The sequence below is a fragment of the Eutrema salsugineum genome, unplaced genomic scaffold (assembly GCF_000478725.1).
Source record: "Eutrema salsugineum unplaced genomic scaffold, Eutsalg1_0 scaffold_32, whole genome shotgun sequence".
NCBI classification, from domain to species: domain Eukaryota; kingdom Viridiplantae; phylum Streptophyta; class Magnoliopsida; order Brassicales; family Brassicaceae; genus Eutrema; species Eutrema salsugineum.
The window spans coordinates 1-19,260 of NW_006256742.1; the positions used below are offsets into that span (position 1 = coordinate 1).

At 40.1% G+C, this 19,260-nt stretch overlaps 1 protein-coding gene across 1 annotated transcript; it reads left to right on the forward strand.

The window, feature by feature from the left end:
• The first annotated feature begins 13,052 nt into the window (after positions 1 to 13,052).
• On the forward strand, positions 13,053 to 16,912 carry LOC18014224 (probable glycosyltransferase At3g42180). Its single transcript, XM_006396118.2, has 4 exons — positions 13,053 to 13,284; positions 13,764 to 13,915; positions 15,552 to 15,918; positions 16,250 to 16,912. The coding sequence occupies exons 1-4, from the start codon at positions 13,075 to 13,077 to the stop codon at positions 16,910 to 16,912; spliced, it is 1,392 nt and encodes a 463-aa protein (XP_006396181.1). The 5' UTR covers positions 13,053 to 13,074.
• Positions 16,913 to 19,260: the final 2,348 nt, after the last annotated feature.

Here is a 19,260-nt window from a genome sequence, read left to right on the forward strand (position 1 = left end):
TGTTTGTTTTGCGAGGTACTATATGTCTTCTAGCGAAGATCCATCCTCTATTCGGTCAAAGGAAGTAAGAAAAGTCACTATGAACCATAGGCTGGACCAGATTACTCAGTTGCTGGATCACATGAACCAGCGTATGGAACGATTGGAAGTGGATCAGCCTAGACGGGACAGAGGAGCTGATCGCAGTAACCAGGAGGACCCAACCCGGAGAGAGAGAAATCATAACCGAAATGAGTATGTCGGAGACCACCCATTCTACGCTGACGGTCATACCTCGGGAGGTAGTCGGGTACGACCCAGGCGCGGCCGAGAAGATAGACGTGGACAAAATCCCGTACCGAACTACGGTCGTGAGCGATACAACCCAGATCCAAACCGCGACCATAACCGGGAGGAGGTTCGACAAGACCGTAACCATCAAGGGCGGGAACAATACGAACCTGAACCAGTCCAAGCCCGAAACGACAATGACCTTGGAGGCATGAAGCTGAGGGTTCCATCTTTTTATGGAACAACCGATCCAGATGCGTTCCTTGAGTGGGAAAAGAAGATCGACATTTTGTTTGGTTGTCAGAACTTCTCAGAACGAAAGAAGATCAACCTGGCTGCCACCGAGTTCCATGGGTACGCGGTAGATTGGTGGGACCAAGTTGTTACCAACCGGAGAAGGAACGGCGACCGACCGGTCGAAACTTGGGACGAGATGGCACGGATGATGAGACGCAGATTCGTACCGAGCCACTACCATCGGGAGTTGCACACTCGACTCAGACGCTTGACCCAGGGATCCAAGAATGTCGAGGAGTATTACCAAGAAATGGATCGGCTAATGCTGAAAGCTGATACGGTAGAACCGGAGGATGCGACCATGGCCCGGTTCTTGAGTGGCCTCAACCGTGATATACAAGACCGTATGGAGCTACAGGACTATCGGGACATTGGAGAGATGTACCACAAGGCGGTCCTAGTGGAACAACAGCTGAAACGCAAAGGCACCACCCGACCCGCCTATGGTTCCAGCTCGCGACCTACAGATAAGCCGAGCTTCCCATCTCGATCTGACGCTAAGCCCAGGACGGATTCCAAACCCAGCTCTTCTGCACCCGACTTCAAAGGAAAAGCCGAGGCTACACCGGCTAGACACCGCGACATTGAATGTTTTAAGTGTCGAGGTAAAGGCCATTATGCTAATAAATGTCCGAACCAACGAACCATGTTGCTTCTTGACTCAGGTGAAATCGTGTCCGACGGAGAGGGTACTGGACCGATTTACGACGATGAGGACGATGAGGAACGAGCAGCAGAAGGAGAATTGCTCGTTGCCCGGAGAGTCCTACTAGCTCAGGAACCCGTAATAGAAGAAGATCAGCGAGAGAACCTATTTCATACCCGGTGCCTGGTAAAGGGTAAGGTCTGCAGCCTGATCATCGATGGAGGCAGCTGTACGAACGTGGCAAGCACTACAATGGTGGAAAAACTTGGCCTGGAGACGCACAAGCACCCGCAGCCTTATAGTCTCAGGTGGCTAAACAACCAAAGGCAGCTAAAGGTCACCAAACAGGTCTCGGTTCCATTATCTATCGGACGGTACGAGGATAAGATCATGTGTGATGTGTTGCCGATGGAAGCCGGTCATATTCTTTTGGGCCGACCTTGGCAGTATGATCGCAAGGCCATTCACGATGGTTTCTCCAACAAGCACATGTTCGAGCACCAAGGCCGCAAGATCACCCTAGCGCCTTTGTCTCCGCAAGAAGTCTATCTAGACCAGATCAAACTCGAGCAAAGTCACAAAGGAAAAAGCATTGTGAGTGACCCTCTAAACACTTCCACTAAATCTGAGAGTCTGAGAAAAACCCCAGAAACGGCCTTAGAGAGTTTACCCGTGAGAAAAGAAACTCTTTTCGTGAGGCCAAGTGAACTTAAGCACGCCGTGCTTACGAGACAATCCTTTGTCTTGTTAATATTTAGAAATGCTTTGGCTAGTCTTACTGACCGTGAGCCGGATCTTCCGAGCAGTGTTTTGCCTCTTTTGCAGGAATACAAGGACGTCTTTCCAGAAGAAAGCCCAAGTGGATTACCTCCCATCCGCGGAATAGAACATCAGATCGATTTTGTTCCTGGTGCGTCCTTACCAAACCGACCCGCGTATCGAACCAACCCTGTTGAAACAATGGAACTACAAAGGCAGGTCGGCGAGCTGATGAAGAAAGGACATATACGAGAGAGTATGAGTCCTTGCGCGGTCCCGGTCTTACTAGTGCCAAAGAAGGATGGCACTTGGCGTATGTGCGTTGACTGTCGTGCAATCAACAATATTACGGTAAAATACAGACACCCCATTCCTCGTTTGGATGATATGCTAGATGAACTTCACGGATCTTGTCTTTTTTCTAAGATAGATTTGAAAAGTGGCTATCATCAAATACGGATGAAAGAGGGGGACGAATGGAAAACAGCCTTTAAGACTAAGCATGGGCTGTATGAATGGTTGGTAATGCCGTTTGGCTTAACCAACGCCCCTAGCACTTTCATGAGACTTATGAACCATGTCTTGCGGTCGTTCATAGGTGTTTTTGTCGTTGTGTACTTTGATGACATCTTAGTCTACAGCAAGAATGTGGTCGAGCACTTAGAGCATCTGCGGTTAGTCCTAGAGGTGCTTAGGAAGGAACAATTATTTGGGAACTTGAAAAAGTGCACTTTTTGCGCGGATAGTGTTGCGTTCCTAGGCTTTGTTGTAGGTGTCAATGGGATCCGGGTCGACGAAGAAAAGATCAAGGCGATCAAAGACTGGCCCAGTCCCAAAACGGTTGGAGAGGTCCGAAGCTTTCACGGCCTGGCCGGTTTCTACCGACGGTTTGTAAAAGACTTCAGTACCATAGCAGCGCCTCTCACCGAAGTAATCAAAAAGGACGTTGGCTTTAAATGGGGCACGGCACAAGAAGAGGCGTTCCAACTCCTTAAAAACAGGCTAACTCATGCACCTCTCCTTTCTTTGCCTGATTTTATGAAAACCTTTGAAATTGAGTGCGATGCCTCCGGTGTAGGTATTGGTGCTGTCCTAATGCAGGAGAAACGACCTATTGCCTACTTCAGTGAAAAGCTTGGTGGCGCGACCTTGAACTATCCCACCTACGACAAGGAGCTTTATGCCTTGGTCCGTGCGCTCCAAACCTGGCAACATTACCTCTGGCCAAAGGAGTTTGTGATTCATACGGATCATCAATCTCTTAAACACCTCAAGGGCCAGCAGAAATTGAATAAGAGGCATGCCAGATGGGTGGAGTTTATTGAAACGTTTCCGTACGTGATCCAGTACAAGCAGGGAAAGGAAAACGTTGTGGCCGACGCCTTGTCCCGAAGATACACCCTGATCTCGACCTTAGACGCCAAGGTCCTCGGTTTTGAAATAATTAAAGAAGCCTACACCTCCGATCCAGATTTCCAGGAAGTTTATCAATCTTGTTCTAAATTTGCCACTGGAAAATATTTTCGGAGTGATGACTTCTTGTTTTATGAAAACCGCCTTTGTATACCTAATGTTTCCCTTCGTGATCTGCTTGTTAGGGAAGCTCATGGCGGCGGTTTGATGGGACACTTTGGAGTGACCAAGACTCTTAGTGTGGTCCAGGATCATTTCTTCTGGCCGCACATGAAAAGAGATGTGGAAAGAATTTGCGGCCGATGCATCACCTGTAAGTATGCTAAATCCAAAAGCCAGTCCCCAGGTATGTACACTCCGTTACCCATTCCTAGCTCTCCTTGGACGGACATTTCTATGGATTTCGTGTTAGGATTGCCAAGAACTAGGACGGGTCGTGATTCTGTCTTTGTTGTGGTCGATAGGTTCTCAAAAATGGCGCACTTTATACCTTGTCATAAGACTGATGATGCATCTAATGTGGCTAATTTGTTCTTTAGAGAAGTGGTTAGATTGCACGGAATGCCTAGGACTATAGTTTCTGACCGCGATGTTAAATTCCTTAGTTATTTTTGGAAAACGCTTTGGTCAAAACTAGGTACTAAGTTATGCTTTTCCACCACTTGCCACCCGCAGACCGACGGTCACACCGAGGTCGTTAATAGAACCTTGTCCGCACTACTTCGTTCTGTTATTAAAAAGAACCTTAGGACGTGGGAAGATTGTCTACCACATGTAGAGTTTGCTTATAACCATGCAGTTCATTCTACTACATTGTTTTCCCCGTTTCAAATGGTTTATGGTTTTAATCCACTTACTCCACTTGATCTTACGCCTTTACCTTTGTCTGAGCGTGTAAGTATGGATGGAAAGAAAAAGGCCGAGCTTGTCAAGCAGATTCATGAGAAGGCCAAGCAGAACATTGAAAGGAAGACCGAACTATACAAGAAGCACGCTAACAAGGGCCGGCGCCAAAAGGTGTTTGAACCAGGCGATCTAGTATGGGTCTATTTGAGGAAGGACAGGTTTCCGGAGGAAAGAAAGTCCAAATTATTGCCTCGTGTGGATGGTCCCTTTACGGTCCTTGAGCGGATCAATGACAACGCCTACAAGCTTGATTTACAAGGTAAGTACTTAGTCAGTACCAGCTTCAACATTTCTGACCTCATTCCCTTTGTCGCAGATGGACCAGACTTGAGGACAAGTCCTTTTCAAGAGGGGGAGGATGATACGATCATGGACCCAAAGGATGACCCAAACAGTGGAATCGAGGTTCCGGAAGCACATTTGTCCGTACCGGATGGACCTATGACGCGATCCAGAGCTAAGAAGCTGGCAGGAACGGTCCAGGCTGTACTTAATGGGATCACGATTGGACCAGGCGACCCGGCATCACCCAAGATCGTGACCGTGCTCATGAACGACGGCTGTTGTAACTAATCTGGTCCGGGTGATGATTTAATACTCTTTTTCCTTACACCCGGGTTTGTCCCAATGGGTTTACCGGGTGGGGTTTTAACGAGGTTAAGTCCATTGCCCATCTCTCGACCTAGGATTGGTTTATGGTCTGGTTCATGGGTCGGAATAGCAAGAGTCATTTTCGGCTTGGCAACTCAAGAGTCAGTCAAAGGCCAGCCGAAGAGTCAGTCTTTAGTTCATTTATTTCGGTCAAGACTTTATTAATTTTTCTGTCATTTTCGAGTTTGTCTCTTGAGCTACTTCGCCTGCTATATAAAGGCTTGCTCCCCTTCTCATTTTGATTCATTCAATTATCAAATAAAATCTGAGTTTTCTCCTTTGTTCTTCTAGAACTTTTTCGATTCCTTAGGTGGTTAGCCTCTTGAATCTTTTCGGTTTATCAAGTTCAATCCATAGAACTTGACGCAGCCTTCACCCAGTTGTCTCGTTGGAACGTTCAAGTAGTTAAAGGGGCTTAGGGATTTTCGGGAACCTAGTTCTCACGCCTTAACATCCTTTTTCCGCGGATCCAATCAGCCAGCTTAGTCACCCCCTTGTTTCAAGCCTTTCACTGTGAGTTTGGGCCTAAGGATCTTCGGGTTCCGACCCACCCCTTAGCATCTTCTCCGTGGATCCGTTTGGAGTCAAGGATCTATCCATCTGATACCGACCAAGTGTGTGCCGTTCTTTGGGAATTCGTATCACAATTAGTAATCGATCCTGCAGGCAAAGACTTCAACCAACAGTGAGCTTTATCTGCTAATGAAAAAGGGAACAACTTACACTTTAAGTAGTCAGGTGGAATTTGGTTTGTTCTCATCATGCTGCAAATTTCTTCAAAGAGCTCGATATGGTCCATTGGATGCTCAGAAGGAACTCCATGGAACTGGTTTTGCTTCACCAATGAGATGATTTGAGGCTTGACTTCAAACTCATTTCGGTGTTGATTTGCTGGCGGAATGGGGCGGTGGATGCGTTCATTCGGCTGCATTGCTGGGTAGTCACCATCGGCTACATTGATGGGTGGATCAAGGTCTTCACGTCCTTCTCTATCTCGGTTCTGGTGGTTTCTTGGAAGAACCTCATCCTCTTCTCCATCCTCTCGAGCATGATCACCTTCTATGTGATCATTCTCTTCGTTTTCTCCATGTTCGGACCCTTCTTGGTCCATATTTAAATTTCGATTAATAAGATCTCCAGGCTGGTCGTCGTTGGCCATTCCTTGCGTTTGTCTAAGTCTTCGAAATTCTCTTTCGTGTCTGTCTATCTCGTCTAGAATTGGAATGTCTCCTGCAGGTCTACGCATGGTATTCATGCAATTCAGAGAAAGACAAAAGAAGGGAAAGATAGTTCAGAAAAAAAAAACTTTAAGAAAGAACTAGAGATCAGGTGTCTAGAACAGAAGTTAAAACAAGAAAAATAGCAAAAGGCAGCAAAACAAATCCCCGGCAACGGCGCCAAAAACTTGATGTGCGATGCTGAGTGTGTCAACTACGTGAGGGAACAAGTTTTACCCTTAACAAAACAAAAGAAAGCCGCAGGTGCACAGCTAATCTGTTGTAGTATTTAGGGATCGAATCCACAGAGATTTGTGTGCCTGGTATTCTTCTACGGTTTTTAACTTTATGTCTAGACTAAATTCGTTTTAAAGGTTGGATGTTTTTCTCGAATTTCAACTAAAACAAAAGAAAGCAAATAAATCTATCCTAAAAAGCAAGTAAAGAAATCGAATGAAAGGCAATAGAATAAGTAAAATATCAAACTAAACAAGATAAGGCAAGTAAATATCGCATAAATAAATAAAGCAAGTAATAACGAACTAAGGAAATTGAAATGCAGGTCTAAGAAAGCAAGTAAAAATCGATGGAAATTGTAAACTATGGCTAAAAACGCTGAGCTTTCGGGAACTCTAAGGGATCAATATCGGTTTCAACATTGAGGTAGATAGATTGGGATTGACGGATAACAATATATAGGTTCTAGAGCTAGAGTACGGCGGTATGACTACGTCACTGTCGTGATCATAACCAACTGTTTCTCGCAACCCTGACCAGTAGGTTTCCACTCTGGCCCTGGAAGGGAGAGAACGCAAGAGCTGCATAAGACTCGTCAATACTCACGATCTCGCCGCAGGTAGGTTTCCACTCCTACGGAAAAATCGCCTGTTTCATTCTAGGGCTGATACTTAATGAAAACTTTCGCAACACTAACTATCTAGATCAGATACTAGGTGATCAATCAAGCATACATGCAATAAGAACAAGAATAAACAGAGAACAGGTCGAAATCCCAGATCTATAAACCTAGATGTCTTAATCGATTATGAGAGCCCCTTTCGGGAACCCTAAGCCCAACTCGGGATCTACTCAGACATGGCTGAGTTCGACATCATCATTGGTTTTAATAAAAGTAATGAAAAACAGTAAAGAAAAGAGATAAAGAAAGCTTCTCTATTGAAGAACTCGGACTTGAACAATCTTCTACAAAAATCTCATAAAAACGGCTAAAGGAAAAGGGTTTCTGTAAAGTGTGTAAAGCTCCCTCTAAAAACGACCTAAATGACATGTATTTATAGTCTCCAATGCTCCATGGTCTCTAGGGTTCCGGAATTGAGGCTGGGAATGACTTTGGGCTTCAGATAAGTGGGCTTTAAGTCGGACCTTGAATGCCGCGGTCGGGAGTGCTGTGACCGCGGCAATTGGGTTGTTTCCCGCGGTCTGGAAGCTTCTGACCGCGGCAAATAGTTTGCTGGCCGCGGTCGCGTGAGCTGCTGGCCGACTCCGGGTGGCTTCGGGGCTAATGGATTATCTTGAGATCCAACCGTTGGAATGTCTCCAAACCAAGTGCATTTGAAAGCTGGTTGATTCTTCTATAAGTTGTCCAATTTTGAGGGTGATCAGACGGTGAGAAGGTCTTCGTCTCTCCATGAGAGTTCTGACGGTCTGCATTTATCCAAAAGAGTCTTTTTGTTCCATTTTGTGCCTCTTTATCCCAAATTACCTGAAAAGTCTTTTAAAATCCGGAAACATAGAAATCCTTTGAAAACCTTTGAAAATGGAGTAAAAACACCTGTAAAAGATATTAAAGTGATCCATAAAAATGGTCAAAATCCGGTGTTATCATAGACCTCTGATGCAGCTGCTGTGCAAAGATGTGAAATTTGAGTTCGATGATGCATGTTTGGAGGTATTTCACACGATAAAAGGAGCTTTTGTCAGCGCTTTTATTATCCAACCACCAGATTGGGAACTGCCTTATGAGGTCATGACCGATGCTAGTGATTATGGAGTGGGAGCAGTGCTGGGACAGATGAAAGAAAAGAGGTTCCATGTCATCTATTATGCCAGCCGAACACTCGACGAAACTCAGTGCAGATATACCACAACTGAACAGGAGCTTCTTGCAGTGGTTTATGCCTTTGAGAAGTTCAGGTCTTACCTTGTGGATCGAAGGTTGTTGTTCACACAGACCATGCAGCGCTAAAATACCTGTTGACAAAGAAGGATGCCAAGCCAAGGCTCCTTAGATGGATCCTTTTGCTGCAGGAGTTTGATTTGGAGATCAAAGACAAAAAGGGGATTGATAATGGTGTTGCAGACCACTTGTCGAGGCTGAAGATTTGATGAAGAAATTCCACTATGACAGCCTCCCTGATGAACAGGTTTACGCCACTGATGTTTCTGGGTTTGACGAGCACCTGCTCCAGCCTGGAGCACCTGCTCTGACGAGTTTTTGCAACTCAGTTGACGTATATCGATATCCTAGTTTCCCTTGGTTTGGAGAGATTGCAAATTACCTTGCTGCAGAGCAGCAACCTTCAGATTTCATGGGAAACAAGAAGAAAAAGTTTCTGAAGGATGTGAGGCACTCCTTTTGGGATGAGCCTTACTTATATAGGCATTGATCTGATGGGATTTCAGGAGATGTGTAGCTGATGAGGAGATACCTGGGGTCTTGTTTTATTGCCATGACTCACCTTATGCTGGTCACTTTGTCACTTTTAAAACAGTGTCAAAGATTCTCCAGGCTAGGTATTGGTGGCCCACTATGTTCTGAGATGCACAGAGTTTATCTCCAGATGTGACACCTGCCAGAGGCAAAGGAACATAAGCAGGAGAAACGAGATGCCTCAGAACTTCATCCTGGAAGTGGAGATTTTTGATGTGTGGGATATCGACTTCATTGGGCCATTTCCATCATCTTATGGCAATGAGTATATTCTGGTGGCAGTTGACTATGTGTCAAAGTGGGTCGAAGCTCTGGCTAGCCCTACAAATGACGAAAAGGTGGTTCTGAAGATGTTCAAATCTGTCATATTCCCAAGGTTTAGTGTGCCTCGAGTGGTGATTAGCGATGGAGGTTCTCACTTCATCAACAAAGTTTTGAGAACTTGTTGAAGAAGAATGGTGTTAAGCACAAGGTGGCGTTCCCATACCATCCTCAGACAAGTGGCCAGGTCGAGATTTTCAACAGGGAGATCAAAACATTCTGCAGAAGACTGTAAGCACCACAAGGAAGGATTGGACAGTGAAGCTTGATGATGCTCTTTGGGCGTATAGGACAGCTTACAAGACACCTTTGGGGACTACACCATTGCACTTGGTGTATGGAAAAGCTTGTCATCTCCCAGTGGAACTCGAGTACAAAGCTGCTTGGGCAGTGAAGTTGCTGAATTTCGATGCTAGAAGTGCTCATGAGAGGAGAGTGATGCAGCTGCACGAGCTGGAGGAAATTAGGCATCCGGCCTATGAGAACTCGAAAATCTACAAAGAGAAAACCAAAGCTTTCCATGACAAGAGGATCCTCAATAGGAGTTTTGCACTAAACGATCAGGTGCTGCTGTTTAATTCTCGATTGAAACTTTTTCCTGGAAAGCTGAGATCAAGGTGGTCTGGACCATTTATCATCAAAGAGGTTCGACCATATGGTGCTGTAGTGTTGCTGGACACTAAAGGAGGTGAGTTCGTTATTAATGGACAGAGATTGAAGTCGTATCTTGCTGGTCCAAATGTCGCAGAAGGTGAATCACTCACCTTAAGCGATCGTCCTCAAGCCTAAATGGCTTTCCAAGTCAAGCTAGTGACTTAAAACAAGCACTTGGTGGAAGGCAACCCACCGGTAAGAGTCTCTAACTTTGTGTCTTTTATTTCTTAGCTACTAACTTTGTTTTTAGGTTCTTTGTTTTCAAATAAAAAACACAGGTAGGAAGTTGTTCATCGTGGAAGGGAAGATGTGATGAAGAAGAAAGAAGAGCACCCAACCGGAGCACCTGCTCCATTTGCTGGGTTGGTTGCTCACAGCGTAAAAAAATGACAAAGGAGCATCCTCCCCTCTGTCGGAGCACCTGCTCCACAGGGTGCTCCACAGGGTGCTCCAAACGAAAAATTGACGAGGGAGCAACCCAAGGGAAACCAGAGCACCTACTCCAGCACTTGCTCCAGACGAACAAATGACGAGGGAGCACCCAACTCTGTTTCAGAGCACCTGCTCCGCCAGGGTGCTCTACATGTGCGAACCAGGTATGTTTTCTGGGCACTTCTCTAGATTATTTTCACACCAGAGACGGTGTGAAGTAAGTCCGGGGGAGGATCGTGTCTCTTGTACTTCATTCATTTACTTTCATTCTTTTAGTTTGTTTCTTTGAGTCATTTTGTTTTTGAGTCAGTCGGTTATATGAATCAAAACTTGTGGGAACTAGGACCAAATCTGTGATGAGTTTAGACCATTTGTGAATTTTGACCATGTTCTTTTTAGTGACCATTGCTGCAGAATCAGTCTGATCCGACTAATGGAAAATCCAAGGACTGACCAGCGGACTAGAGGCGTCCATGTTTATGACAAAATCCATTGACCTGAGTTAATTTCTGAGCTCTTCTTTTTACCTCATCGATGTGACCAATGTTCACAGGGCTTGACTCCTCATTCATACCTGACAAACAAGGACCTGTGTGATGAAAAGATTGGTACTCCTCTCCCTTATTCTAAGCGTTAACTAAAGCTGAAAAGATGAGATGATTTTCTTTCAAAGTAAAGGGGTAGGAAAATTTCCTATCACACAGGATTGTAAGTGAGGGGTAGGAAAGTTTACAGGGACCCCATTATTCACCTACAACCTTGATGAAAAAGAAAAAAAAACGCCTGCAAATGAATAAGTCCAGGGGGAGAGGAAGAGTACCTTTGTGTGTTTGGTCAGTTTGTCATGGTATAGTATGGGAATGAGTCTAGAAAGCCCCTTGGCATTGGCTTCATCAGTGAGACCCAGCGATGATGGGATATGGATAATGTCATGAAATTATGGATCTAATCTGGGAAACTGCAATGTTTGCGGAGAAGTACATGGAGGTTCGATTTGGATTGATGATGCAACAGGTCGTCCGCATGCTATGGTCAAATTTACGGTCTTCTGAGTTTTTGCGAGTTCCCACCATTGTTTAATCAATTTTTCTAGAACTAGATTTGAGTTTGTTTGAGGACAAACAAAAGTCTAAGTCCAGGAGAGTTGATAAGTGGCTATTTTGACTCATTCTAACCTGTGTTTACTAATCATTTTAGGAGTCTTTTTTCAGGTTGTTTCATGTGACTAGGAGGCTTTAGCTGAGGATTGGATGGTCTGAAAGGCATTAGAGCAAAAAGAGATGAAGCTGAGCAAAAAGGAGCAATTTTCATACGTAATTGGAGAAGCCTTCTATGGAGCACCTGCTCTCGATTTCGACCTTCTGTGGAGCACCTGCTCCAACCGGGAGAAAAATAAGGAAAACAACTTTACCTAATTCCAAATCGCGTGAAACAAATAAAAGAGTCCAGAGCTACCTATCTTTTCTTCTACGCTTTCTTTTTACAATTTTCTGGACTTGAGAGTTTTTACTTGTAAGCTTTTGGGGAGATGAAATCTGCTACACTTTGAGAAGAATTCTGAACCCTATTATTACTTCTGCGATTTTATTTCATGAATTCTTTTTCATCTGTTGCTGTGTTTCTTTCCTCCATGTCTGAGTAGATCTCTTAGCTAGATTGAGGTTTTCAAAGGATTTCATGAGTTAGAGAATTAGATGCAAATAAGGCTTAAAATCGATTGTCTTCCCCACTATTAGACTTAACGCTTAGGTTGAACAGGCCATTCAATTTTCGATCTTAGGTTAATCTATTCATCAAAAGTGTAATAAGTTGCTAGAACAAACACTGGTGACCGATTTGTCCTTAGCCAACGACGGTTGAAGTTAAGGCAAATCGTGAACAGATCAAACCTGCTTGTTAATGCTTGTCTGCAATTTTCTAGGTTCAAACGACATTTTAGAATTTAGGTTGTTAGATAAAGTTATCGAGATCACGACAGTGGATCAATAAGCTTTTATGTTTGAGTTCGAGACCTGCATTTAAGTTGTGCCATGAATAGTCATTTGATTCTCATCTCTGAAACTCCTGCGAATTACTTTGATCTAATGCTTATTTTAATTTGAATTTAAATCGTCTTTAGCTTGCTTTTACTTGTCGTTAAAGTTACAAACCAACCATCTTTCGTCTTAGCTTTAATTCAGTCCTTTTAGAGTCTTAGAGTAACATTGGTCCTCTGGATTTCAAATCCTTTATATTACAATATCATCACTGTTCTATTGCAGTAGAAATTAGGAGATATATCATACATCACTGTTCTTTAATTTGGAAAGAATTTTAGTAGCCCCAGGCCATTTGATCGTTTGGCCGGCCATTTGGCGGATCATGCGCTGTCCATCAATCTAACCAAGACTCTTTTTTATTCTAAGTCATCTCCATTATTTCTAATAAGCTCCATCAGGTTTAAGATCATCTTCAAGCTCCACATTGCCTCCAAATCCTCCAAAAACACCTAAAAACATTCCAAAATACTCCAAGACACTTTAGGACGTACGTATACATTAACCTCTAAACATGCATGAATACCAAATAAAACTATGAAAATGCAAGCATAAGACACAAAATCTAATCAAAGCAACTATCAAGCGGTCTGGTTGGATGTCCTCGTCACTTTAAGCCTTTAGATACTTAGGACCGACGCTACGTCTAAGGTGACTTCTTACACCGTTTTGTTAGTATAAGAATATTTTTTTTGGTGATAAAATTTGCCAAAGTCAAACATAACTGCTGGACGTCGTATATAAAAGGTTTAAGAAGCCAAATGAAAGTGGACAAGAGAAGCATTTAGCAAAATCAAAAACATGCCAAACGATTCTTCAAAGACTTATTGTTTGTTACGGTTTCCATTAGTGCTTCTTCTTCTCTTCCTCGTCTTTTCTTCTTTCCCTAATACTGGATCTCCACCTCAACATTTTTTTTCAATTGCTCTATCTCCTCCTTTTCATCACACAAATGCTTTACAATCTTCATCTCCTTCTTCTTCGTTATACTCTCCTCCTATTCCCATAACGGTAAGTATCTCTCGCATAAATTTCCCTCTAATTAATATTTGAGTACAGATCTGTACTAATTATCTAATATATACATGCTATGATTTAAACCATCTGATCATAGCAAATCTCAACTGATATTTAAAATTTTCAAAACAGTACATGAATTCCGATATTCTGCTAACATATATCATAGTATACATGCATTTGTTATATTATTATTAGAGTTAGACAGATGCTATATTAGTACTCTTTTATTTACATTTGTCAACAGCAGCTTCTATTAGCACTCGATGGATATAGTCATATAGATATTGTAATAGTATCTTCAAAATTTGAAACGTCATAAAAATTTATTTTTCTTTTTTTGTGTGATCGAAGTCCATATATATTTTTTATTCTATATATAGAAAAGCTGTCGTAGGTTTGTAGTAAAAATAAAGTAAGAGTTATAATTATAATTAATAATATAATAAACAAATTAAATGAACTGTCGGCAGAAAAGGAGCAACCTTGAGAAAAGAGAAGAAGAGTTGAGGAAAGCAAGGACTGCAATCAGAAGAGCCGTCAAGTTTAAGAATTACACGTCCAACGAAGACGTTACTTACATTCCCACTGGCCAGATCTACAGAAACTCATTTGCCTTTTATCAGTTAAGTTACTAAAGAAACGCAATCATTAAAGTATACTCCCTCTATTTTAAACTGATAAAAGAGTTTTATAGAGTTTTTACATATACGTCTTCCTTTCTTGTGTTATTTTATGTTTTCAATGCAAAAAAAATAAAAAACAAAATATACTTGTTGTTCACCTAATGTGTTATTTAGAAAGAAAATACTCAATCTGTTTCAAAATATAAGCTGTTTTTGAGATTAATTCTTTGTTTCAAAATATAAATCGTTCTCAATTTCCAATGCAAATGTTTTTAAAAAATCTCACTTTTATCTATATTTTTACAGCTAATTAATTAGTATAAACATAATAAACAATATACTAACAAAAAATAAAATAGAAAATAGAAAATTAAACTATTTTTTAATATTTGTAAACAAATCTTAAACGACTTCTATTTTGAAACAGAGGAAGTATTGTTTAGTGCATAATAAGAAGTAAAATAATTTTTTAATACCTCTATTTTGTGAAATATATTATAAATATTACTTTACGCACTAGTAATTCAATAAATCTAATTAATAATTCTTAAAAATTAAAAATATTAATCATTATTTAGTAATAGGTGCAAAAAATATTTCTTTATGCAGAAAAAGAAAAACTAAAACATCATTCTTTTTGAAATGGCAGGAGTATTTTTCTTTTAATTAAAAAACCCACTAATTTAAATTAGAAATTACAATTTTTATTTTTGAAGAATTCCCTTTTATAATTTATTATATTACTTCTTATTATTACACTATGAATTTTTTTAATTTATGATGGGTTTACAGAATTGCAGAATGGAATCATTATTGATGGTTTTGTAACTCGTTCTAATTTTTTTTTTTAAAAACTTTCTTAAACCTAATTTTGTAGTATACGTCAAATTTTCCATAATCTTATTTTTAGAACAAAACATTTTTTACGGTTATATTTTCTAGATTTAATTGGTTTTCTCAAACAATATCTATTTTTCCCATCCAAACACTCTTATTTCAATTTTAATTTCAGTTTTTTGTCCTCTATGCATGAACCAGAGTTAAAATATCATAGGATTTGTGCCTAACTTGAAGTTTTTTGACCAAACTCTCCACCGTACCCACTTCTATAATTGAGTGTTGTCAGTGTCACTGATGTTACAGAACTCACACGGACTAATTAGTAAATAACTGCCAATATGCCAAATTTGATTGGACTTCCATTCTTCCAATTTTTTCCTTATTTTAATTAGTAGAAGTCAATTGCTTTATACATAAGTTACATAGAGATCGAGATGTACTTTTTGGCCAACTGAAATTCATTTGCTTTGATTGAAATTCTTTTACTTTCGGTCAACTGAGATAAATTGACATTTTGACTCACTCGTTCACCGAAAAGTTACTCTTTTGTCTGGGTCAATTAAACTACTCACTCATATTAAACTGAAGATTACATTTTGTAAAATAATTAAGACGTACTCTTTTATTTTGGGTATAAAAGTTAAGATAAGTAATCATATTTTATTAATAATCTACACAAAATTTAGAATATCTATTTTTTGGATCGTAAAAAATTGTTTACTTTTTCTTTAGTTTATTGTTTAAACTTTGTAACTAACTCTACGAAATAATGTGTTAAAAAAAAAAAAAAAACAGGAGTCACACAGAAATGATGAAAAGATTTAAAGTATGGTCGTATAAAGAAGGAGAGCAGCCACTGGTTCATGATGGACCGGTGAATGATATCTACGGTATTGAGGGACAGTTCATCGACGAGCTAGGAAATGTAATGGGCGGACGGTTTAGTGCTGGCCAGCCTGAAGAAGCTCATGCCTTCTTCTTGCCCTTCTCCGTTGCCAACATTGTCCACTATGTCTACAAACCCATCACCTCATCAGCCGATTTCAACCGGGACCGTCTTCACCGGATCTTTAATGACTACGTAGACGTCGTGGCTCGCAAGTATCCTTTTTGGAACCAAAGCAATGGCGCTGACCATTTTATGGTCTCTTGCCATGATTGGGTACATGTTTTCCTATACACAACTTCTTTATAGCATTTGAGGATTTCATCTAGGGTGGTCAAATCAGTATTTGATTTGAAATTTTGAATTTTGAAGCATATAAACCAAAAACCGAATGTATCACTTTGTTACGTTAGATATGGTTATGGTTTTTTAGAAAATATTTGAAGGAGTTTCCAAAGAAAGTTAGGTTTTAGTCGGCTGTTTGGTTTCAGTTACAACCTGTTCCAACATATATAAAAAAAAAAATGAAACCAAACCGGTTAATTTGCTCTTCAATTTAGTTTTACTTGGTGTGATTTATTTAACATGATTTCAATAATGATTTTAGGCTCCTGAAGTGTCGGACAGTAAACCAGAGTTTTTTAAGGATTTCATAAGAGGGCTATGCAATGCCAACACATCGGAAGGTTTCAGACCAAACATCGATTTCTCTATACCAGAGATTAACATTCCTAAAGGGAAGCTAAAACCACCGTTCATGGGCCAACCCCCTGAAAATAGGACGATCTTGGCGTTCTTCGCAGGAAGAGCTCATGGATATATAAGGGAAGTCTTGTTCAATCACTGGAAGGGTAATGATAGAGACATTCAAGTGTACGATGGCCTCACAAAAGGACAAAACTATCATGAATTGATTGGTCATAGCAAGTTTTGTCTTTGTCCTAGTGGCTACGAAGTTGCTAGCCCAAGAGAGGTCGAAGCCATATACTCAGGTTGCGTCCCTGTTGTGATATCCAATAACTACTCGCTTCCATTCAGTGATGTGCTTGATTGGAGCAAGTTTTCGGTTGAAATCCCGATCGACAAAATATCTGAAATCAAGAGGATTTTACAAAAGATCCCACATGATAAGTATCTACGGATGTACAAAAATGTTATGAAGGTTAAAAGGCATTTTGTGGTGAACCGTCCTGCTCAACCGTTTGATGTTATCCACATGATACTTCACTCTGTTTGGTTAAGGAGGCTTAACATTCAGTTGCCCTCGTGATTTTAATCCTTTATTCTATTTTTTAATGCTTTTAGCTACAACAAAAAAAATAGATGCCACACTACAATACTTTTTGTTTTTGTGTTTCTTGCCTTCAACTTTTCGGTTAATGGTTAGAATCTTTTAAGAAGTTTAAAAAGTAAATAATTCCTTGTACTAATCAATTGTCGAGAGTTTTAATTATTGAAATGTGGTTGTGTTATAAGGTTGATAGAATGAAGCAAGGTTTTAGCAAAAAAGAAGCAAGGTTTTAGCAAAAAAGAAGCAAGGTTTTAAAAACCAGACCGGCCAATTTGACAGATCTGACCAAGGACCATCCATCTTGCTGAGTCCAAGTCGAGTTATAAAACAGATTTTACTTAAACCACTAAGGTCTCGACTCCCCAAAACCATAACTTAAAATCCGAATCACAAAATTTAACTGACAATTTTGATTGAAGATGATTTTTTCCATGACTAGCATTTCTATTTCTCAAATTTAATAGAAAACTAACATTTTAGGAACATGGTTGCCCAAAATATGTTTTTTTTCATGGTTGGCGATTAAAAATATTTTCCCACAATTTCTCCAATAGTTAATTTGGATTCAAATATATATTTTGTTTATATACTCTGTTCTAGTCATCTAGAAACTCGAGACCACCTACTTTTCATTTTTTTTAGCGGTTGGAAATATATTGCATATAAAAACCTCATAGAAGTCACACCATTTACACCTTCACAAAAGTAGTACATTAATTGCACACAAGAGTAGTACATTAATTGCATATAAAATACTCATACAATAACACAATTTCACAGGATAGTAAAATATGTGTCTTCATCTTTTATTTTGTTTTTCAGAATTCCATCTACCAATTATGGATGGAACGTAAACACAAACGTCGTCGAGTAGCGTCCATGCTATTGGAAAGATAGTTCGTCATAAACTCATTTCTTATTTTGCTATAAAAAGACCAATATTACGATAGTCCCCTATAGTTAATGATTCGGTTTCGCGAATGAGACTCTTCCATCAGAAGATAATCCCCAATTATCAGTTTTTTTTTTGTAAAAAACATATTTTCCATCAGAAATATCATATAGTAATAAATCTGTACAAAGTTACAATTTGATTTAGAAGTTTTTGTTAGATCAATCCCTTAATAAGCTCATGTCATTGTAGTATTAAAGTTGTCAATCCAATTGGGAGAAGTCTATTAAATCAGAATATAAGAGCCTCTCTAATTCAAGCTAAACAAGATTGGTTTTTGTTTTTAAAGTATAAGTTAAATGATTCAAACTTAAACAAGAAAAACAAGACTAATAACTTAAAGCAATTCTAAAATAAGATTAGACAATGACAAAGAAAAAGGCTGATAAAAAAAAGTCCTTGGATGTGATTATTGACTTGGGGTATTATTCTTAGGTCTAGAACAAGCAATTTTTCTTAGGTCTAGAACATTTGTGAAAAAGACATTAACAAGCATTACAAACAAATTCTATTAACAATTTAATCCATTTAACAAGCATTCTCATGTGAAAAAAAAAATTATATGACTATTTGGGGGAATTTCATCAAATATTGTTGGTACATGAAATTCCCTAAGGTTTAGATCAAACTAACCAGGGGAGATCTAGCATTAGGATCATCAATTAAGAAAGGGGAAAAAAATATAGTCCTAAGCATTATAGATCAACCAAAATAAACCTTAATCTACCATACCTATGAATTTTAAGAAGACTACTCTGCTTAAACCCATAAAATCAATGAAGATAAGAGTGAGAGACATGATTAATGATAAGAAGAAAAAAAAGATTGAGTTGAAATAAACAATAAAACTCGATTCAAACTTAGAAATATCGTGTTTCTCCAAAAGGAAGTGTTTTTAAAGAAAAAACAAGATGATCCATAAAATTAGGTCTAAAGGTTTATATAATGGTTTGCATCGAACCAGATTATCCCAGAACAAACCGGGTATTAACCCGGTCGGATCTTAACTTTGGAGGCTACCATCAGACACTTTATGGCCAGCATGAGTGTTCGGTATAGCGGCTTGCTCCAAAAAGGCTTCAACCCCGAACATGGAGCGTGAGGTACAGACCCAGTTTGGGCATAAACAGTCAACTTTGACCAAAAGTGATCGAGAGATACAGGTAGATGCTTGATGGATCTTCAGGAAGGTTTCCTCAAACAAGTTTGGTTCAGGGAGGTAAGTCGAGGAAGTTTTAGCTGGCCTCGTTCAAGACTGGTCAAGGAATTCTTCTTCAGGGAAGGAATCAAGGCCAGCCTCGACTAAGCCTAGTTCAAGGATGGCCTCGACCAAGGGTGATCGAAGGATGCATGTCCATGCCATCCTTTCTTTCTT